The following is a 23,823-nucleotide window of genomic DNA, read 5'->3' as shown; positions in this document are numbered from 1 at the left end:
TTCACATATCTAATTTCCTTCTTTCCAAGCAATCATCTAGATTCGTTAGCAAAAGATAAAAAAAAATAAAAAAAATAAAGGAATCATCTTAATTTTATAGCCATTTACACACTTACTGTTGAAACATCAATTTTTCATGTTTCTATTCAAGAATCAACATCAGAAGGCTCCTTTGTTTTTGGCCAGTCATGTGAAGGCATGTTTAGTGCCTGAAAAAATATGACAGCTTGTTATTGTGGAATAACTTGTTTGTCCAGGACGGTAGCGGAGCTGGTCAATATATACGGTGTTTGAAAAATGAGGGAGAGCTCTGGCAAGCGTATGGAAATTTACACTTCGGCTTCCGCAACAGATCCAGATTATTCAATGATCATCAAAAATTTTGTTCACATCCACTTCGGAAGCTTCTGAAGTTTCAGCAACGAAACAGTTGCATAGCAGCTGCATTGTTATGATTAACGACAGATTTTGATTCTTGGCGTGAAACTACTCAAGGCATTACACACTTAAAAATGCGCACACTAAACAAATGGAGCGGAAAGAACATGAATTTTACACTTAGAGGTTTCAGAATCTTTGCTTTTCTACCATTTTTTTTTATTTCTGCCAAGCACAAACGCCTTTCATCTTCCCACTTTTGTTTCAGCAAACCCAAGTATTATGATCTGAACAGTCCAGCATAAAATAAATGAGAAATCAACTACGTATTTAAGACGTTCAAAGATTTGTTATTTTCCATCTATAGTTTGTCAATTATAAAACCGGAGTATAAACAGTTACCCTCTCGGAAAGCTCAAGAGGAAATCATAAATAATTTTATTAATATATTATAATATGATGGAATGAAAGGACCAATGCTAATTAATCAAAGATAAAGACCCATTGGAATGACACCGGTACCGGTCAAGAGGAACTAACAAGCAAGAGACAAGTTGAATCCAAATGAAGCTAGCAATTAGAGATGTTCTTAGGAAATTTGGGAGTGAAATAGATGACGTAGACCAACATGTAATATATATTGACTACAACATCTCGCGTTTAGAATCAAACTTAGACCGCGCCAAGATGAAACTTCAATTTGCCTTTGAAAAAATAAAAGACGAAGAAACTTCAACTCTATTCACATGGCGGCTCAAAGCATTACGTACGTTCCGTCGTATAATCCTATAAATAAGGGGAGCTTTTGATAAACTTAACACAAAATCATAAGTTTCAAGCATACACCAACTCATAGCACAAAATCAGTTTCCAAAATGAAGTCTCTTCTTTACTCTATGTCTACATTAGTTTTTGTTGTTCTCTTCTCATTGCCATGGGCAACTTCAGCTGATACGCATGAGAATTTTCTTCAGTGCCTTTCTTCACGTCATTCTGAAGACACATCTTCCATTTCTAAAGTTATTTACACAGAAAGCAATTCATCTTATTCCTCTGTTTTGGAGTCTACAATTCATAATAGTAGATTCTCAACCCCAACTACACCTAAACCTTTGGTTATTGTAACACCATTGCATACTTCTCATATTCAAGCAGCAATTTATTGTTCAAGAAAATATGGGTTCCAAATTAGAATTCGTAGTGGTGGTCATGATTTCGAAGGTCTTTCTTATGTTTCTGAAGTTCCATATATCATTGTTGATTTGGTTAACTTTCGATCAATTGATGTGGATGTAGAAAATAAAGTGGCATGGGTTCAATCAGGTGCAATTACCGGAGAATTGCATTACAGAATTGCCGAAAGGAGCAGAAGTCTTGCCTTTCCAGGTGCTCTCGGCCACACTGTGGGAATTGGAGGATATTGTAGTGGAGGAGGTTACGGCTTACTGTTTCGGAAATACGGTCTTGCAGCAGATAATATAATTGATGCACAATTTGTTGATGTTAATGGGAGAGTTCTTGACAGAAAATCGATGGGAGAAGATTTGTTTTGGGCCATTCGAGGAGGTGGAGGGGGTAGCTTCGGTATTGTCCTTGCATGGAAAGTAAAGTTGGTTCCTGTTCCAACCACTGTGACTGTATTCTCAGTCAGCAAGACCTTGGAACAAAATGCGACCCAGCTTCTTCATCGTTGGCAATACGTTGCACCCAAGCTTCCGTATGATATATACTCTGTCGTTACAGTAGTGAGGGTGAATTCGAGTCAACAGGGGAAGCAGACGATTTTAGCTTCCTTTAATTCCTTGTTTCTTGGTGGAGTAAATGAGCTTATCCCATTGATGCAAGAGAGATTTCCTGAGCTTGGACTTGTTGAAGAAGACTGCACCGAAATGAGTTGGATTGAGTCTCTTCTCTATCTTGGCCAACTTCCAAATGAAACCATAGATATTTTACTTGACAGGAGTTACAGGAGTCCTCTTCTTAGTACTTCCTTCAAATCAAAATCTGATTATGTGAAAAAACCTATTCCTGAAATTGCTTTCAAGGGGATATGGTCCCAACTTTTCGAGGAAGAAGCACAAGATGCTAGTTTAAGTTTTATTGCTTATGGAGGCAAAATGGATGAATTTCCAGAGACTGCGACACCATTCCCGCATAGAGCTGGCAACTTGTACAAAATCGTATATAACGTTGGCTGGCAAGAAGAAGACAACGTAAATTCTCAAAGGTATATAAGCTGGATAAGGAAACTTTACAGGTACACGAGCTCCTTTGTTTCGAAATCTCCACGAGAAGCGTATGTTAATTATAGAGATCTTGACATCGGAATGAATAACAAAGGTAACACAAGTTATGCACAAGCAAGAGTTTGGGGTCGTAAATATTTTAAGAATAACTTTGACAGGTTAGTATCTGTTAAGACAATGATTGATCCAGAGAACTTCTTCAGATATGAACAAAGTATCCCTCCTTCATTTTTTTAATTGCAGAAGATCACGTCATGAGTGGAATATATAGCCTGATAAATTATGTACCATTAATACACTTTGCTTTATAATTATAAGTGTTATTTGGAATAAAATTTTAGCCTTTGTTTCTCCAAATTTCTATTCAATAAAAGGAGACCTTTTATATTATTTTGCTGTATAATATCTTCTCATTTGGAATTAATTACCCCTTAAGACCTTAACCTCAACAGCTGTTTGACCACACCGATTAGGTTGAAAGACCAAATTCCCTAAAGGAACATTAGAGCAACCTTAAAGGGTTTTCCGCTCTGTTTTTTTACTTCTTTTTTTTTTGAAAAATTCATGTATTATTCACAAATAAAATGGGGAAGACACAATCCCATATGGTAAAAACCACCAGAATACAGATACGATCCCAACACACCAAGCAGGGGAAAAAACGCAAACAAGACAACCAAAAACTCAAACACAACTCCAGCTCTCTGCTTTTAATTGGCTAAGTAATTTTAAGTGAATCTTGAAATCTTTTCTTGATAATAAGGAAAGCAACCAGCCCACAACCAAACCAAGTTTCCTTATTATGATTGGAAACGGCATGTATGGGCCTCGCTAGCTAGTAAATGAATCCAAATCCCGTATATCTCATCTCTTTCTTTATTTACTTGTGCAATGCTATTTTATCCTACTTTTGTTAGATTTCTTCTTTAAGTGCAAAGCCCTAGTTCAGTTTCCTTTTACATTAATCCATTATGAATATATGGCTACCAACATCCCTAGGCAAAATTCCTGGTAATCTCAATCGTCTCATTAACTGTCTCTGCTTTTGTTTGTTTTTCGTTTCTTCTTATTTTCTTTACATATGATTCATTGTCTTGTTTAACCAAAAAAAAAAAAATCATTGTCTTGTCTTTTTCTTTATTGGTACATATGAAAAGGTGAGCAAATTGTGAAAAAAAGTTGATCTGGTAAGTTCATTTAAAAATAACCTTTAATATAAAGTTAATTGTTTTTATCAAACTTTTATTATAATTTGATAACAATACTCTTAAAATTATTTTAGACAAATTAAATGCTCTCGATTTTTTTCTCCCGTTATTCATCTGTTATGCTTTCTATTTTCTCTTTCGTCATTTAGTTTTCTAATTTTATCACTATCACCATCTTTCTCTAACTACCTCTTGTCATTTTGTTATATCGTTGTCGATTTACATATCAAAGAATATGAGATGATAGGTAAGAATATGTTATTAAGTTTATTGATTTAGATTCACAAAACCCTCTCTTTATGTATCTCGCGCCATCATTGATCTACAAACCAAAAAACATGACTTGGTGAGTAACAATATGTTATTGGGTTTATTAATATTGAGTTTTTCAATTATTCAAATTTGGAAGAATATGCCTTGACGTGCAACAAAGTGATTCAAGTTTTGGCATGTAATATTAAGCTTTGACATGTAACATCTGGTGTTGAAACCTTAACTTTGACATGTAACATTTGGTATTGAAATTTTAACCTTAGCATGTAACATTGTCTGTTAAAGCATGTAATATTTGCTTATAATGTCATTTTGTTTTACTTTTTTATTATTTTTAATTTGTTATTGAAGTTTTAGTGTGTAACAGTTTTTGTTGAAGTATGTGATATGTGCTTATAATGCCATTTTGTTTTGCTTTTCTATTATTTTTAACTATTATAGGCACATCTACATACTAGTAATTTTTGATATTTTGTAGTTATATATTTCTAAAAAAATCTAAATGAATGTGAGAGAAAGGTTTTTCCTCCAAAGTTGTTAATACTTACTCTGCTCATCTTCTTCTTTTTCTAGAAAGTTTTCAGAGTTCTTATTTTTTTGTAAAATTTTCTTCAAAAATTACCAATGGGTTTACATTCACCAAAATCCAAAAGTTGATGATTGAACTTATAAGTAACAAAAAATCTGTAAATTAGAACACTGTCTAGAGTTGTTATATGAATATGACATGAAATGTAACAATATGTTTTTGTATATATAACAACAATTTTTAAAAAAAAATAACGCGAAACAAAGTTCTTTTGAACATAATATGTAACAATAACATTTTTAAATATGGCATGTGACTTGCTTCTTTATATTTCACTACAACATAACTCTTGGAGTTAAAGCCTATAGCAACTTTTTATTTTTCAATTGTAACAATATTTTTTTAACATGGCTTATAATAATAATTAATATTTTTTAATAATTTGATCTCTATCTTTGCATTTCGCTAAGATTTTTTTAAACATGTAACCCTAAACTCTTAGAGTTAAATACCATAGAGAGTAAGTTTAAAATATAAAATAAAAAATAAATTTGACCTGGAAAGAAAGGTATATTGAAAAATTATTCAACGTCAATGTTACAATTGCGATGAAATGATTGGAATGAAATAGATTTGGAAAAAAAATATTATCTTTCTTGTAATCATAAAAAGAAACATGGCATGTAAAATTTTTTTTCAATAGCTGCATTTGAATATAAAGATTAAAGGTAATTTTGTCAAAAAAATCTTTATTCTTGACTAAAAATAGTTGCAATTAAAAAAAATTATTTTTGAAAACACTTTATCATTGAAAGCTTAAAAATCGTTCCTGAAAAGATTCGATAGAAATTTGAACCTTTGTTCTTGTCTTAAGAAGAGCAACAAAGCCTTGATTGTTTCAATGAACATTTAATTGGATTTTAGTAATCATCAATTTAATTTGTTTGTTTGGTTGAAAATCTAGCAATTATCCAAATTTTCTTTCGCTAAGCCAATTATAGATTTTATTTTTTTTAAAAAAAGAAAGTACAGCAAAATCACTCTTAAGAATAAGAGACATTGTCCAATAAAAGGAAAAACGCTAAAACAAAATCAAAATACATCAAAATAATAATAACTTTTTCAAAACATCCGAATATTTAATTCATGAATTGGTGCATGATCTTTCGAGTAAAATTTGAATTCTTTTCTTCAAATATATATATATATATATATAACACTAGGCAGAAAGCAATTTTAATCAATCCACTCCTAATCTTTAGAGTAATCATTCTTATCCCATGCATCTACTTTATCTACTTCCCAAACTCCTTAAAAGAAACTTGAACCAAAAAAAAAAAGGAAAAACAGATCTTCTTAAGCTTCTTTAACGCAAATTCTAGAAAAAGAAAATGCCGTCATTCAGCAAAAAAAAAAAAAAAAAACCAAGAAATCTGTCAACTCTATATCTCTTAGAACCACTGCCATACCAGACAAAGGAAGATCTACGTACTCACACTATCCAATGAAATTTTTAAACTCCGAAACACCCATACCATCCAATAAAAACCAGATTAGGATTGTTCCTAATGGAGATTAATCAAAGCAAGAAATTTAACATGATCTGAAAACTGGATATGCTTTTTAATAAATTTCAGTTGTGGCCTCAATCTATCCAAGGATTTGTAAGCTACGCATTGTCGGTTACAGCATTCCCATTTGGACTATTAACTTAAATTTTGTATATATGATAATGTAATGTATTTATGGTAGATCCAGTTGGATCAATACTGAATGAGTTCATTGTACCTGCTATACTGGTTTTGTTGATGGATCTTTTATTTTTGTGATTGGCGTTTTTCCTTCTGATTGCATTTCCTCTTCAATGTTTACGCTAGGAAGGATTTTTACAAATATAGGGAAAGTTTTAAATTTTAATATTTTCTTGCTTTAGCAGAAGTCAAGAATCCTCAGAGATCTGGCTGCTCTTTTTGAATCGACAACTGAGTGTAAGATGCAGGCAATTACATAAAAAAAAGAAGCCAACTTTATAAGGCAGATGAAAGACCAGATGCGAATTCAAGTTCTGTTCTTGGGGCTATAGAATGAAGGAACATGATTGGAGCTGCTGATCATGGAGTAGAAAATATTGCAAAAGCTGATGAAATACCTGGACGCCGAGCAATGAAAGAGTTATAGAGGGGCGCCTGGCAGTGAAAATGAAAGGAATTACTTTAGCTAAATGCAGGCAAGGGATGGAATGGACGATTCTATGAGGAAGTCGGAACACGGTTAAACAACATAGATAAAAGAATTACTAAGTTCAAAAAAAGTAGGATTAGATTCAATGGCGACAGGAGGAGATTTCAAAGTAGAAAATGACCAGCAGAACGATCCCCAAGGAGGCGAAGAAGAGCTTGAAATCAATACTCACAAGGGACATCATGTAGATTGCTTTGGTGAAACCTATAAAGGTGTAGATTCAGTTGCTGAAAAATGAAGAATGTTCCTTCTTAGTTCACTTTATGGGCCAAAATGCTTGTCTAGGTCATTGTACAATTCTTTATATTTATATTTATATATATATTAAAAATAAAATAATTTATTACATCATTTTAGGCCAAACAACTCTTATAACATCAGCTAGTAAATATGTAAAGAAAGGTAATTGTAGAAATGGCATTTTATCACTTCTCTTTCTCTTTATTGCATTTGTTTTGTTTTTATTTTTATTTTATTCTTTTATTCTTTTCTACCTAAATAATTTCAGTCCTTTAAGCTCGAGTTATTTAAGGCCTGTTTTGTCTCTTATTTGGACCTAAGTTAGATTAACCCTGGTTTTCAAACTGGGTTTTGGATCCAATTCAAGTTTGCCTTTTTTAAATTTTCAGTTTATTTTGTTAAAATTTTAAAGTGAAAAACATAAACAGCCCATGACAGCTGCATTTAGTACATTTTTTTTTGTGAAAAGTGAATATTATTAATCATACAATCGATATGTTATTATTAGTCTCAAGCTATAGCTGCAAGAGTATTTAGCAATGATCTGATCTTCATTCATGATTTTTGATCAAATTCTTAATCCGCCAAATTTATGGTAAGGAAGCAAAAGAAATCATGGTGCAATTAAAATATCTTTCATGGATTTACTATACCACCATATCTAGAGAAAACAAAGAAGAAACAATCACATATATTGTACTATCAAATTACAATGCTTTAGTATGTTTTTTCCAACATAAATAATGGTTTTCTTTGTTTCCCTTTTGGGTGTTAGTCTGAAAGTAGTTTTTAGACATGTGATATTTGCAACTATAATATAGGCCAAACTGTTTTCGTGGAATAAGTTGGTTTCTCTGGATGGCAGCACTGTTGGTCAATATAGTCGGCGTTTGACAAATGAGGGAGAGCTCTGCCAAGCGTACCTGATTTTACACTTTGGCGTCCACAACAGATCCAAGATTATTCAACCTACACTTCTCATCCACCGCCAAAACTTGCAGGAACACCTGCCTTGTTGTGATCAACGACAGATTTTGAGTCTTCACCTGGAATTGCTGAAGACATTCCACACTTCAAAATGAACACACAAAACGGATGGAGGGGAAAGAAAATGATATTAATCCTATTATGTTGTCATTATAAGTTTTAAAAAAATGATGAGATGAGACCCTATCTCTGTAGTAAAAGGAAGGTTCTGAATCCCGTAAGTATCATACTCATGTCCTAGTACTACTGTATGTGAGTCTGATCAAACTTTATGTTAATTTCCTTACGCTGTTTTGCTCGCCCCTTTCATCATCCCACTTTTGTTTTAGCAAACCCAAGTATTATGATTAATGATCTGAACAGTCAAGCATACATTGACTGAAAAATCAAGATACGTATTTAAGATGTTCAAAGATTTGTAATTTTCCATCTATGCATACATTGTCAATTATGACAGCTGAGAATAAAGAGTTGTCTTCTTTGAAAGCTCGAGAGGAAATCATTAATAATTTTATTAATTTTTATAATATGATGAATGAAAGGACTAATGCTAATTAATTAAAGACAAAAACCCATTCAAGTGATGACACCGCAGCTGTCAAGAGGAACAAACAAAGCTAGAGACAAGTTGAATCCAAAAGAAGTTAGTAATTAGAGATGTTCTTAAGAAATTTTGGAGTGAAATATACGACGCACACCGACATATAGAATATATTAACTACAACACCTAGCGTTTAGAATCAAACTTATACCGCGCAAAGAAGAATTCAATATTATTCACATGGAGGCTTAAAGCATTACGTACCCTCCGTAATATATTCCTGTAAATAAGGGGAACTCTTATAAACTTAGCACAAAATCATAAGTTTCAAACATATGCAAACTCACAGCACAAAATCAGTTTTTAAATGAAGTCTCTTCAGTACTCAATGTTTACATTACTTCTTGTTCTCTTCTCATTGTCATGGGCAACTTCAGCGAAAAGCCATGAGATTCATTGCCTTTCTTCGCTTCGTTCTGAAGATCCATCTTCCATTTCTAAAGTTATCTACACACAAAGCAATTCATCATATTCTTCTATTTTAGAGTCTACGGTTCATAATTTTAGATTCTCAACGCCAAATACCTAAATCTTTGGTTATTGTAGCACCTTTGCATGCTTCTCATCTTCAAGCAGTAATTTATTGTTCAACAAAATACGAGTTCTAAATTAGAACTCGAAGTAGTGGTCATGATTTTGAAGGTTTTTCTTATATCTCTGAAGTTCCGTATATCATCATTGATTTGGTTAACTTTTCATCAATTGATGTTGACGAAAAAAAATAAAATGTCATGAGTTTAATCAGGTGCAATTATTGGAGAATTGTATTATAGAATTGCTGAAAAGAGCAAAAGTCTTGCCTTTCCAGGTTCTCTTTGTCACACTGTGGGGATTGGGGATACTTTAGCGGAGGAGGTTATGGTTTATTGTTTCGAAAATACAGCCTCACAGCTGCTAATATAATTGATGAACAACTTATTGATGTTAATGGGAGAGTTCTGGACAGAAAATATCCCATGGGAGAAGACTTATTTTGGGCCATTCGAGGAGGTGGAGGGGGTAGCTTCGGTATTGTCCTTGCATGGAAAGTAAAGTTGGTTCCCGTTCCAACTACTATGACTGTATTCTCAATCAGCAAGACCTTGGAACAAAATGCCACCCAACTTCTTCATCGTTGGCAATCCATTTCACATAAGCTTCCATACAATATATATTCTGTCGTTTCAGTGACGGGTGAATTCTAGTTAAGAGGGGAAGAGGACCATTCAAGCTTCCTTTAGTTCCTTGTTTCTTGGTGGTGTAAATGAGAACATGTCATTGATGCAAGAGAGATTCCCTGAGCTTGGACTTGTTAAGGAAGACTGCACTGAAATGAGTTGGATTGAATCTATTCTTTATCTCGGCCAACTTCCAAATGAAACTTTAGATATTTTACTTGACAGGAGTTATCGGAGTCCTCTTCTTAGTCCTTCCTTCGAATCAAAATCTGATTATCTGAAGAAACTTATTCTTGAATATGTATTCGAGGGGATATGGTCCCTACTTCTCGAGGAAGAAGCACAATTTGCAAGTTTAAATTTTATTGCTTATGGAGGCAAAATAGATGAAATTCCTGAGACTGCAACAACATTCCCACATAGAGTTGGCAATTTGTACAAAATCGTATATAGCGTCGGCTGGCAAGAAGGGGATAGTATAAGTTCTCACAAGTATATAAATCGGATGAGGAAACTTTACAGGTACACGAGCGCCTTTATTTCGAAATCTCCATGAGAAGCGTATATTAATTATAAAAATCTTGATATCAGAATAAAAAATAAAAATAACACAAATTATGTCTTAAATATTTTAAGAATAATTTTGATAGATTGATATATATTAAAACGAAGCTTGATCCAAGGAATTTCTTTAAGCATGAACAAAGTATTCTTTCTTTATTTTCTTAATCCTGAAGATCATATCATAAATTGAATATGTATTCTAATAATTTATGTACCATGAATTCGATTTGATTTATAACTATAGGTTTTGTCTAAAATAAAATTTTAGCATTTATCTGCCAAATTTTTACTCAATATTACGATGTGCAATAAATAGTATATTCTTTTCTTTATACTTAAGGTGATCTTTAGATTTTTTATTGTTTTACAAGGCAACTGATCTTAATGCTCTTTATAATTTGATCCTATAAATCTCACCACCTTTATTAAAGTTTTAATTTTTGTCCAATCATGTGTTTAAGGGAGATTTGAAATATATAATATGTACTCTCTTAAGTTCTTATTTTTACGTGTTTGAAATGTATTCAAAAGGATTTGTTCAGATTAGATACTAACAAGCTGCGCCAAAGACGTTGAATAAAGTACTACTCAATTATGTGAGACTCTCGATAAAAAAAATTAAATTATACAATTAATTTTTATCCTTTGTAAAAAAATGTGAATTCAATATCTGTATAATAATTTGTATAAATTAAATTTTTATAATTTTTTAATCTTTTAAAGAATTAATTATATAATTGAACTAAAAAAATTATATAAATAACAATTATCTCTAAATAAATACACTTTTTTATAAATAGTCTAAAGAAATTATTCTTTTTATTGTTTTGTAAAGAAACACATATACACATACATAATTTCTTATACATATATATATATATATAAAGAAAGTACTGTTTTTTCATTTTAAGGTGTTGTTAAATATATGAAACAATCAAATATAAATCTAATTGAAACAAACTGTATTCAAATATTTAGTTCATTTATTGATATATTACTCTTTATTTAAAAAATAAAATTTAAATTTTTTTTAATTAAAAAAAACTAATTGAAACAAACTCAAAATTCAATCTCAAACAAGATATCCACACGGCTGTAATAGCAACTAGCAAGGTTAACCATGTCTTACCGCCGCCTGTTTTGACTAAGCTTTGGACCCTTTCGGGGCAAAAGATTCTTTGAACCCCACCGCTCTTTTCCTTTTTCCCACCACCACTTTTCTTTTTTCTCACCAACACCAACCAAAACAAAAAGTAACAATAAAAAAACAAACACAGTATATGCTACAGGCAATCCCACCCAATTATGGAGGGTCCTCAAAGATTTGATAAAATCTAATGGTATTAGAATACGATTGCTTACAGTACCTACTGCATTAACTTTTTCTGATGAATTATTCAGAGCAACATGTTTCTCGAAAAGTATTCCTGTTTTGGCGGGGAAGTAAAGAAAAATAAAAACAGGGAAGATATTAATTTATTTGGGTGAACAAGTTATGTACTATATAACAGTTGTCATATTTTGTTTGAAAGTAAAACAAAATCTACAAGGAAGAAATTAATTTATTTGGGTGAACAAGTTATGTACTATATAACAGTTGTCATATTTTGTTTGAAAGTCAAACAAAATTTTATAGGTGAATCAGTAAATCATTAATTAGAATTATCGACAATCAACATTTATTAAATGAGTTTTCCTAAAAACAGCGTTTCCTTATTCTCATAAAACACGAAAAATATATTTGGAATATTTGAAATCAAAATGTTTGTTTATTATTATATTTACGACCACTTTCTCTTGTCTGGTCCGCAATAATTGTCCATTTTGGTTCACGTTTTAAATTTGGAGATTAAAACTAGCTGGATCCAGATGCTCGGGCTATAGTTAGGTGTATGCCTTTTGAAATATGAAATGCGTCACTCGAGTCAAACTCACATGCATATGACTCATCTAGATTTTGAGGCTTTGCTTATGACCTTATCCCAAATCCACGTCAGCCAAAATTTTCAAGGAAAAGCAGTGGGCTTCCCTAATATGCTTTGCCTGATGGCCTTTGGACTTTTCAAAGCACCCTGGAGCCTAGAGGTTCACTTAGTCAAAGCCGTATGCAAGCATTGCTCTCTCTGCTATAAATAAGGGAAATCTTGATAAACAGATATGCATAAAATCAAGTTCAGAAAACAAGCCTTGTCACTTTTCAATGTCTCCATTTCTTTTACTTGTTCTCGTTTCATTGTCATGGGCAATTTCAGCGAATGCGCATGAGAATGATTTTCTTCATTGCCTTTCTTCTTTTCATTCCAAGGACACATCTCCCATCTCTAATGTCATCTACACGCCAAATAATACTTCATATTCATCTATTTTGGAGTCTACTATTCAAAATCTTATGTTTTCAGAACCAACCACCCCTAAACCTTTGATCATTATAACACCAAAGCATACTTCCCATATTCAAGCATCAATTCATTGTTCAAGAAAACATGGGTTACAAATTAGGATTCGAAGTGGTGGTCATGATTTTGAAGGGCTTTCTTATGTCTCTAACGTTCCATTTATTATCATTGATTTGGTTAATTTTCGATCAGTTGACATTGATGAAAAGAATAAAGTTGCATGGGTTCAATCTGGTGCAATTCTTGGTGAATTTTACTATGAAATTGCCCAAAAAAGTAAAACTCTTGCCTTTCCAGCTGGTGTCTGTCATACTGTGGGTATTGGTGGGTACTTCAGCGGAGGGGGTTATGGTTTATTATTTCGAAAATACGGTCTTGCCGTGGATAATATAATTGATGCTCAATTTATTGATGTTAATGGAAGAATTCTTGACAGAGAATCCATGGGGGAAGATTTGTTTTGGGCTATTCGAGGAGGTGGAGGGGGTAGTTTTGGAATTGTCCTCGCATGGAAAGTAAAGTTGGTTTCTGTTCCAGCGACGGTGACGGTATTCACGATTAGCAGGACCTTGGAGAAAAACGCAGCTAAACTTGTTCACCGTTGGCAATACGTTGCGCACAACTTCCTGATGATATATTCTCTGTTGTTACATGAGAAGGGTAAATTCTAGCAGGGGTGGCAAAAGAACAATTCTGGCTTCCTTTAGTTCCTTTTTCTTGGTGGCATTGATGAGCTCATTCCATTGATGCAAGAGAGATTTCCTGAGCTTGGGTTAGTGAAGGAAGATTGCACTGAAATGAGTTGGATCGAATCTATCCTCTACTTTGGCCAAATTCAAAATAAATCGTTGGATATTTTACTAGACAGGAGTTACCAGACTACTCTTAATGGTCCATCTTTCAAAACAAAATCTGATTATGTGAAAAAACCTATTCCTGAGACTGCATTCGAAGAGATATGTGTCTAAACTTTATGAAGAAGATGCAGAATCTGCTGTTATAGGTTTTATTGCTTATGGGGGAAAGATGGATGAGATTACAGAGTCTGCAACTCCATTTCCACACAGAGCTGGCAACTTATACAAAATTGCATACACTGTGGGCTGGCAACAAGAAGACAATATAAACTCTAAAAGGTACATAAGTTGGATCAGAAAACTTTACAGTTTCATGAGCTCCTTTGTCTCTAAATCTCCACGAGAGGCATATATTAATTACAGAGATAATGATATCGGAATTAACAACAAAGGCAACACAAGTTATGTTCAAGCACGTATTTGGGGTAATAAATATTTTAAGAATAATTTTCATAAATTAATACGAATTAAAACAATGATTGATCCTGAAAATTTTTTTAAACATGAACAAAGTATTCCTCTTCTTTTGTCTTGACAAAAGAAAAGAGGTCATTATTGTAACCCCTCAAGTAAGGAATAAATAATAAAAAAGATTTGAATTCGAGCATCTTGATCAAAATTTTTGATATTGTGAGTTGATGCCTAGTAGTCAATTTTACAGTTTCCTCATTATCTTTACTTTTGTAATCAGATCTTCTATTATTATTATTATTATTGTTATTGTTATTATTATTATTATTATTTATACATCTTACTATTGTGTGACATGGAAGGTATGGCCTTTTCTTAAAAAGAAAGAAATAGGGTGAGAGGTGGTCTTCTCTTTAAAAAAAAAAAGCAGATTTCGTTTTTTTTTTAAACGCTGTTTGTTGGCTTCCTCCACCAAGGTGCCATTCCGAGTCTATTTCATTTGAAAAAAACTTTGCAAAGCATTCAAACTGGATTTGGGCAAAAGAGAATTATACAATTCTTAAAAGAGTTAACGGCACACAACCTATAGGCGCTAGGGGTCATAAACCCCTCAAATCTATCATAGAATATACAATCACCTCATTGCCTCGAAACAGTAAATGAGGCATAGAATCAGCTCCACAAGGCTAGACAGACACAACACTACAAGAATGAAAACTGCATAATGAATCATTCATCCTAAAGCACAAAGCACCCCCTATTTCTCGAAAACAACCAACAAGGGCTTTGAAGAAAGCCTACCAGCCTCCTAACAGCATGATCACAGCACGCCATCCCGAAGCAGAGTCCCTGCATCCCACGGAACAGATTGGGGGGGGCACAAAGATCCCTGTGAACTGGAAACCAAGTCAACAGCACCACCCAGCCGTAACCCGAAGCAGCAAGCAGCGCACACAACCAGAAAAAGAAGTCATCACAAAGCAAAAGTCACTGCATCCAAAGGGCATGCAAGAAACGCAGGGAACATAATCACAGGAAAAGAACCACACGAGCATGACACAAGGAAGATCACCATCACAAAGATCCAATCAATCCGCTACAGCCACGGAGCACAGAACCCAGTAAGCAAAATCACAAACCGAAAGCTCCACGGAAACGCAACCCATAAAAGAACACCATCAAACAGCTCCAAAAAACCAGCAGCCATCACACAGCACCATTAATAGAGAAAATTCCCTTAGCCTTTCAAAACCTGAAGCAGAAAATCTTCGCTTCATAACCAGACGCAGATTTGGTTTTTCTATTATGAAATTAATTGACGTTAGAGGTTAGTGGGTTGAGTAATGATGGAAACATGAGGCCAAATGAAAAGTTAGCCTAAGATAAATATTGTATTTATAGATATAATTAAATCTTTGGATTGCTGTAATTTAAATGTGAAGTATTCATATTTCTCAGTTTCTTTTTGTTTCATGTAATTTGATCTAAAAAAGTAATTATAAATTAGAATTTTAGAGAATGAAAAGATTTAAATGGAGAATGCAAGGACTCTAAATATACACTGGAAAATTACACTGAGATGACAATCCCCGACAAGAAACCAAGAAGATTTTCGCCAGAACCTAAGTCCAAAAGCAACCTGGCCTTATCTTGTTGCTCGCTGTCGTTATTGATATCTTTATTAAAGCTTAACTTTTTTTTCCTAAATTTGGCAATTAGTTTTAAAGGACGTAATGATTCAACATGATACATTCTTTGAACTTGTTGAAATGGCTCTCTGTTTCTCTGAGACAAAAAGATCGAAAATGGGGGAAAATTAGGCTGAACAGGAAATAGAGCTAAAACATTTGTACTGCGAGGACTAAACTTAGCAGTTAGAAACGGTTTTTGGAAAATATTAGAAAACACTCTGTTTGGTAAGAGGGAAAAAGAAGAAGAAAATGAGTGAAAGGAATAATTACTTTCTTTCATCATTTTATTTGTTTGGTAAGAAGGAAATTGGAGGAAGGAAGGAAAATGAGTGAATTTGTAGTTTTCACTACTCTCAAATCCAATCCTTGGAAAAGAGGAGGGAACATATCCATTCAACTTAAATTAATGATTTTGTTTATAATTTTACACATGACCTGCTTCTTTTCCTCTACTTGCCACCCTTCGGATCAAATTCAGGGAAACAAAAATGATTTTCCTTTCTCTCCTTCCTCTTTTTCCTTTCCTCACCTATTTCCTTTCTCTCCATTTTCCTTCCTCCCTACCAAACATAGCGTAAATAAAGAAGAAACAATCCCATCAATAAATTGACACCGCTTGAAAATATACTTGACTAATTGCTTGAACTTGTTTTTTTTTTTTCAGAAAAAATAATCAACTAAAAAAAGAAGACAAGACTTTTGTCTTATTCCCTTTTCAGTACCATGAAAAACAAACATGTATAACTCAAATATAAAAATGTCAGCCACGAATGAAAAGAAAGAAAATTATATCATAACACCAAGATAATATCAATTGCCAAGCTACAACTTACAATGTTGTTAGCTACTTGGAAAGCTATAACACTGCGTACATGGTTTTACCTTAAAGTATTTATGATTTGTGGGTTTCATTTATGCTGGTTTCAAACATTATACAATCTCAAAATAATTGATACTCTGTTTCATAATTTATTAAGTTGGCAATACGTGAAGAAAAAGTTATTTTGATCTCTTCTGTACTTGATATCACGAAGATAGATACTAGAGATTACAAGCTTACAAACTTCTCATGCACGCTTGCATGAAAAACTACCAGGTCTTATAGTCATACCCTAATATGTATATAGATATATAAACCATATAAGAATCCCTAATTTAGCATTTAACCAAAAAAAGAACTATAAGAACTTTTACATATCTTCAAGGATATGTAATTACACTTCACTACTAGAGTTTTGTTTGCATGCAATATGTATTAGTGTCGACCACAAGCAGCAGCAACAAATCCACCATTAACTCCGACTCTTTTATTAACTCCACCAGCAGCACCTAATTCTCCTCCACCCTAAGCACCACCATTGACACTGCCTCCTAAGCCTCCTCCACCACCCCCAAACCCACCACCTACTCCTACACTTTCAGGAAATCCATTATTAACACTAATTCCTTTATTGACTCCACTAGCAACACCAAATTCTCCTCCACCCTTAACACCACCATTGACACTGCCTCCTTGACTACCTCCACCACCCCCAAGCCCACCACCTATTCCTACACCTTTGGCAAATCCACCATTAACACTAATTCCTTTATTGACTCCACCGGCAACACCAACTTTTCCTCCACCCTTAACACCATCATTAACATTACCTCCTAAGCCTCCTCCACGAACCCCAAGCCCACCACCAACTCCAACGCCTTTGGCAAATCCACCATTATCATTGATTCCTTTATTGACCCCACCAACAACACCAACTTCTTCTCCACCCTTAGAACCACCACTAACACTGCCTCCGACGCCTCCTCCACCACCCCCTAGCCCTCCACCTATTCCTACACTTTTGGCAAATCCACTATTAACACTAATTCCTTTATTGACTCCACCAACAGCACCGAATTCTCCTCCACCCTTAACACCACTAATGACACCACCTCCTAAGCCTTTTCCACCACCTCCACCACCTACTCCTCCACCTTTGGCAAATCCATCATTAGCTTTGACTCCTTCATTAACTCCACCAACAACGCCAAGTTCTCCTTTACCCTTAACCCCACCATTGGCACTACCGCTTACACGACCTCCTAAACCTCCTTCACCACTTGCACCATGCCTTCCTACTACTCTAGCTTTACCTCCGAGACTACCTCTAGCACTAGCTCCACTAGTAGTATCAATGTTGCCACCTCCACTAAGCCCACCACCTAATTTACCTCTTGCACCTCCACCAAGTTTGTGGCCATGTCCATGACCACCATGATGTCCTCTGCCTATACCATGGTGACTACCTAAATGCCCTCCTACTCCACCACCAAGGCTACTAGCACCACTTAATCCACCTTTAGCTCCACCATCAACGACACCAACACCACCCATTTCAACTCTTTTTCCACCACCAAGTCCACCACTACCACTTAGGCCTCCCCCACTACCAAACCCTCCACCAACACCAGCCCCAAGACTACCACCACCAAATCCACCTCCTGCAACTGCACCAAGCTTATGGCCACCATTTTTGCCTCCAAATAGTCCTCCACCTTGACTATGGCCACCACTTAGCTTCCATTCTGCTTCAATATTAAGGTTGCCAACACCCTTACCAATACTTCTTCTTCCACTAAAATCACCTATGACACCTCCACCTCCACCAAAACCACCACCTAAATCCTTATTTTTTTCATGTAAAAAACGACCTCCATTGGTCTCAAACAAAAATGAACGATGAAGCAAACGCTTGTCAACTCCATTAACTTGAGGATAATTGGCAACCACAACACTATCAACAAAAAGAACACACAAGAAAGCAACCACAAAGCAATGAGAAAAAATGCCCATCATTAGCTAAAACCTTGAGCAAAAATTAGCTTACAAGAGTTGTTTTGTGACAAAATAACTATATCCTTTTCTCCCTAACGAACTATGGATATTGTTTCTATCTCCTGGAGATTTCCTATCTTATTTTTTTTGTTGGTTACTTTTACTTATGAAGAAGGGAAATATTTATATAGAGAAGGGGAAAGGGGAAAAGGGGGGATTGAATTTACTCAGAACCTAATTAAAAGGCCAAGCTTAAAGTAAGGGAGTAAAAATCGTTGCACCAACCCCTAAAACTAGAAATCCAATTGCAAACCATTCAACTCATCAACAGAATTTTTTCCATCTTTTCTTTTTTCAACTAGCCATCGAACAAACAAGTCCACTTTCTTTTCCATTATTTCCATTTTTGATTTTTTCAAAAGGTATTTCCAATTTTGATTTTCTCATGATAATAATAAAAAAAACCATTTATTTTGCATGATAAACCAATGCATACATGGTTTAGCTAGTTACAACAACCAAAACCACATTAGCTATGGCAACATTAAAGGTCCAAACAAATGCTCCTTCGCCACCATAGGCAATAAAATTTGCCTATCAGACATAAAGCAAACAAGTTATGATATTACCCAAGGACAATGATTTTGACATCATTGGTGACCTATAACACCAAAATGACTCTATCAATTACATTGTTCTTATGCCACTATTACATGATAACCAACTAGGGTCAACGCTTTCTTTAGCCTCCAAACTTGAGCGTGAATAAGGCACATATTAATGTGTTAGAATAAAACAAGAATTTTCATAGGAGCTTATGTGTGGTGATTTCAGTGGTAGTTTTTTTCTTTCTCAGTTGATTTTTAGTAGTAGTTGTAAGTTAGTTTGGTGCGAGTGGTTATATGCTATAACAAGTATAAAATGTTTAGTATGCTATCATTTTTTTTTCTAATTCGAGAGGGAGATTGGAATCTAACTATTTTTACAGAGTATATACACACACACCCCATTAAACCAAATATTCAAGCATATACGTCCTCATTTATGTTTTGAAGGGTTTATACTAAAACTTTGTTATTACCAACATCTGTCGAAGTGGTTGTGGGTAGCGACTTAGTTAAAGTTTGGTATAAGATTTTAAGTGTGACATAAAAAATGTCTATGGAATTCAGTTTGGGTAAAAGAAAATTGCGTGTCTATGATATAGCTTCCATTTTGTCAATTTAGAGTTTGCGAGCCAATAAAATTTTTTATTTTATGGTACTTTGATTTTTTTTCTATATTCTTGTTCCTGGTGCGTGATTAAAAGGAATAGCTCTGAATTTTATGATTCCACTTCTCGATTTGCTTCAGACTCTTGGCGTATAATTTCAGGCCAATAGGGAAAAAGTAGGGTGACGGCAACGGGCCTAGAATATGGTAGAAACTAGGTACGTGGATGTCGGTAATGAAGTCAATAGATATCATAAGTCCATTTTGTTACGCAAATAAGAGATTTTGATCATAATCGTTGGTTGTTTAAGTAGGAAGAAAGGTATGCAGTTGGAAATGCGTTTTGGCAAGAGGATGATGAAAATCAATATAGAACAAATGATGGAGTGACAATGTTTGATTTAATACACAATTCATGAGAGCCACTCACTATAGGAAGGTTAAAGCTCTTGTTGGCATTCTTAATCTTTTCAGGTGCACAACTTGGACATGTAAGTATATTCACATTTAGAAACTGAGGCCAATGAGGTTATGAATCTCTTCCGAGGATGTGAGTTGCACAATACTCCTTCGTACAGAAGACATTCTCGCTGTGTGAGATGTTGAGGGTGTCCAATGCCTTGTGCCTATCCCATATTTCTCCACTATCAATCTCCTCTATAGTGCTTTCTCATCCGTACCGTATTGCCACCACCATCTGGCGAGAAGGGCTAGATTCTTGTGAGAAAGACTAGTGATTCCTAGTCCTCCATACCGCTTTGGCCTGCAAACAATGCTCCACTTGACCTTGGAGATTTTGCGTTTATCTGAGGATCCACCCCACAAAAAAGATCGTCTCAAATGCTTCAATTTACAAAAAACACCTTTGAGCGCTTCAAAAATGAAAAAATAGAAGAGAGGTAGTGAGTTAAGAACTGAGTTAATGAGAAGGTGAGGATATTTCATCTAAAAGAAATGGAACAACACAAATTATTAAAGGCAAAAAGTCATTTTTATATATGTGCATTTCATTTTTTTTAGCAAAATCAAAGAAATTTATTAAGCAATGAAGAGATTACCAAGCAAACAAAAAGTACAAAAGTAGAGTACAAACACTAAAGTAGCTACAACACCTGTTAAAATCCATATAAGTTACAACAAAACTCCAAAATACTCAAGCCAAAACAACCATATAACCATCATATTATGGAAGAAACCATTTATCCATTCCAAGGGGGGCATCTGCAAGTCGGAAATATATGTCATTTAGATTATATTTATTACGAATACAAGATAGATTTCTAAAAAAAAAGAAGAACAAAATTTTATCTTTCAAAAAAAAATAAAGAGAACAATTGTGTCCGTGAAGAAATGGGTATTACTTTTTTATTGCTTTTTTTTTATAAACGGCTTAGCGAATGCTCATTATTAAATCAACCAAAATTAACTTTCAAGCAACAAGAACTTTAATCCAGATATGCTTCATAGTTTGCACATGCATAAATATCCAAGTGCCCTGGTTTTGTACTAAAAGGGGTAACATTTGACGAAACCCTAGTTTCTCGGGGAAAGAATGCGAGATTAAAAAAGTGAGATTTTTACAAGAAAAATTAGCTTATCTAGGAAAAGCAATGAATGAAGGAAGTAAAAAAGAAAAGAAAGAGGTTTGGGAATTTAGAAAGGAGAAGTGCCAAGAGGGAAAGGAATAGATTTTGGAAGAAAAGAAAGAGATGCAGAAAGACAGAGGGGAGACAGATGAGAAGAAAAAAAATGTTTTCCAATGAATTGGTATTTAAAAATTGTTTCTATATTTTCCATATAGTCATGGATCTATTCATTAATTTTTAAAAAATTAATTTTCATATGGCTCTTGTGGGATTAATAACTGACTCAAAAAATTAATCTACTAAAGGCTACATTCCCAAATAATAGGTACTAGGAAGATAAATGCTCCAATTTACTAGTATTACATTACCTTATGATCTTGTTCAAATGATTGGAACGTTAGGTTTTTGCTCTAATTAATGTTGTAACGTATAGGTCCGAGAACCCAACCACTTGATGTAGGAAAATAAATAGGTTAGAAGTCACTACCAATATTTTATCTAAGTGCGATTGGTCACCTTTTAACTTAGTTCTAAACAACGAAGTCCTAAATTAATTTTGGGTCCGTCGAAAGAACGAGAAATTGGTCTACAAATTTTTTTTAAAGTCGAGTTCAGGAGTACGATTATGCACGGGAAAAGACTAACACTCCCATGATACCCGTTCCACTAACAATACCATTTAATCTTAAGTTATCCTATTGAAACTAAAACCATTGATGTTTATTCTTATGTTTCCTTCATCCTTATTTATTAGTTAATTCTTTATTATATTAGTAGATTAAATCTTTTTATTTGATTTTACCGGTGCACATGATGCAGTCGTAAAATGGTGTCATGATTTACCAATTTTAAATAATAAGAGCAACAACCTTGTATTAGAAAATCGTTCGTAGATTATCCCAACACTTTAGTGAAGTCTCGAAGTTTTCCTCACCTAGGGATATCTCCAGTAGAACTCGTCTCTACAAGCTCTTTGAAGAAATCCCATAATCGGAATTCCCATCTCATTAACAAAATATACATGGCATGCTATAACAAGATAAAATTATGAGTGATGTCTACATGAACGCGCTTAAACATGGTCTAGTTAATATATAATTTATAGAACAATGTATTTAATAATTTACGATAATTTACTACCTTATTAATCTATTTTTTTATTGTATATATCTTTTTTTGGAAACATGCTATTTAAATCAATAACTTTTAGCTGATATTATTAACTATTATGCTTTAATTAACTATACATTTTGTATTTAATAAATAATTAATTAATTTTTTATTTTAAATTTTAATTTAATTAATTTTGTTTAACGATAGCTGTTTAAGCTAATTAACTAATTGCACCAATTTAAATTTAAATACATCATTATATAAATTTATTTCTTTATACACTTAAAATGATTATTTGAGTTAATGAGTATTAGGATATAGAGTTTGGATTTATGTCGACACTTCAGTGAAAATCCTCCTCGAATCTCGCACTTAAGAAATTCACCCTGAAAGAGGTAACTCTTTTCCCTTTCTGAATGAAATTCCATCTTTGAATTAACTCAAAATAATCGTTTTATTTATAATTTTTATATGGCATCATATATTTTTATCTTTATTATATTTGCAAATATCTAAAAAATTTGTAATATAAATATTTCCTTTTCCCTTGCTTACAAAACCTATTTCCATTTATGATAAATATATTTTGTTCTCATTTTCTATTTCTTTTCATTTATAAAGATCCATTTATATTATTTATATACATTTTTTCAAAAAAACTTGGCATTTTCTAATCTTCTATTTAGGTCTTCTTTTTTTAACTCTATTCATTCACCTCCTTTTTTAAATATTTTTCTACATTTTTGTTTCTACTTTTAGCTATCTAAATCTAACATTATGAACATGTTTTGTGTAGACATGTATCTTTGTTTTATATGCATATTTCATTAATCTAAGTTTAGGTATTTTTAATAAATATTCTTCCAATCTAATTTCACTTTTAAAAAAAAACTAATCATTTTAGAAACATTTTTTTTGTGATTTTTGCTAGTACTCTCATCTTTATATTTTTTGGTGTCTACATTAATTTCCAAAAAGTAAAATACCATTTAAAAATTTTAGGATACTACACTAAAATAATTTAACTTCATTTTACATCATCAAATAATATATTCAACCCAATAAAATGGACTAAATCCAAACAATATAAACACAATAAATCCACAAAGAAAATAGTATGATTTTTTTTTACCTCACTTGGATTCAGATAGTGAGCCAAGTAGACTTTTGCAGCCCCCGGACCCGCTCTTCCAAGCACACAGTTTAGAAACCAAAGGAGTGATTTTTCCACGACTAGGGGTGCAGCGTGAGGCCTTTGCCAGACTCGATTTTTCCACATCTGGCAAGGCACTCTTGCGCCTGGCGGGGACCAGCTGGC

General features: G+C 33.6%; 1 protein-coding gene and 3 pseudogenes across 1 annotated transcript; 3 read left to right on the top strand and 1 right to left on the bottom strand.

The window, feature by feature from the left end:
• Positions 1 to 1,215: 1,215 nt before the first annotated feature.
• Positions 1,216 to 3,004, top strand: LOC110421681 (tetrahydroberberine oxidase pseudogene; annotated as a pseudogene).
• Positions 3,005 to 8,969: 5,965 nt separating this feature from the next.
• On the top strand, positions 8,970 to 10,589 carry LOC110421397 (tetrahydroberberine oxidase pseudogene; annotated as a pseudogene).
• Positions 10,590 to 12,566: 1,977 nt separating this feature from the next.
• On the top strand, positions 12,567 to 14,406 carry LOC110421540 (tetrahydroberberine oxidase pseudogene; annotated as a pseudogene).
• Positions 14,407 to 16,861: 2,455 nt separating this feature from the next.
• LOC110421394 (uncharacterized) lies at positions 16,862 to 18,736 on the bottom strand. The gene has a single exon (XM_021434991.2). The coding sequence runs from the start codon at positions 18,613 to 18,615 to the stop codon at positions 17,125 to 17,127; it is 1,491 nt and encodes a 496-aa protein (XP_021290666.2). The 5' UTR covers positions 18,616 to 18,736; the 3' UTR covers positions 16,862 to 17,124.
• Positions 18,737 to 23,823: the final 5,087 nt, after the last annotated feature.

Source organism: Theobroma umbraticum, unplaced genomic scaffold (assembly GCF_002168275.2).
Source record: "Theobroma umbraticum cultivar Fairchild unplaced genomic scaffold, ASM216827v3 scaffold_130.0, whole genome shotgun sequence".
In the NCBI taxonomy this organism is placed as follows: Eukaryota; Viridiplantae; Streptophyta; class Magnoliopsida; order Malvales; family Malvaceae; genus Theobroma; species Theobroma umbraticum.
The sequence above is the reverse complement of the archived record's forward strand: the minus strand, read 5'-3'. Positions and strand labels throughout refer to the sequence as shown.

Bases quoted from the DNA above. Each gene is read 5' to 3' on its own strand.
- LOC110421394 (XM_021434991.2), bottom strand. From the start codon at position 18,615: ATGATGGGCATTTTTTCTCATTGCTTTGTGGTTGCTTTCTTGTGTGTT.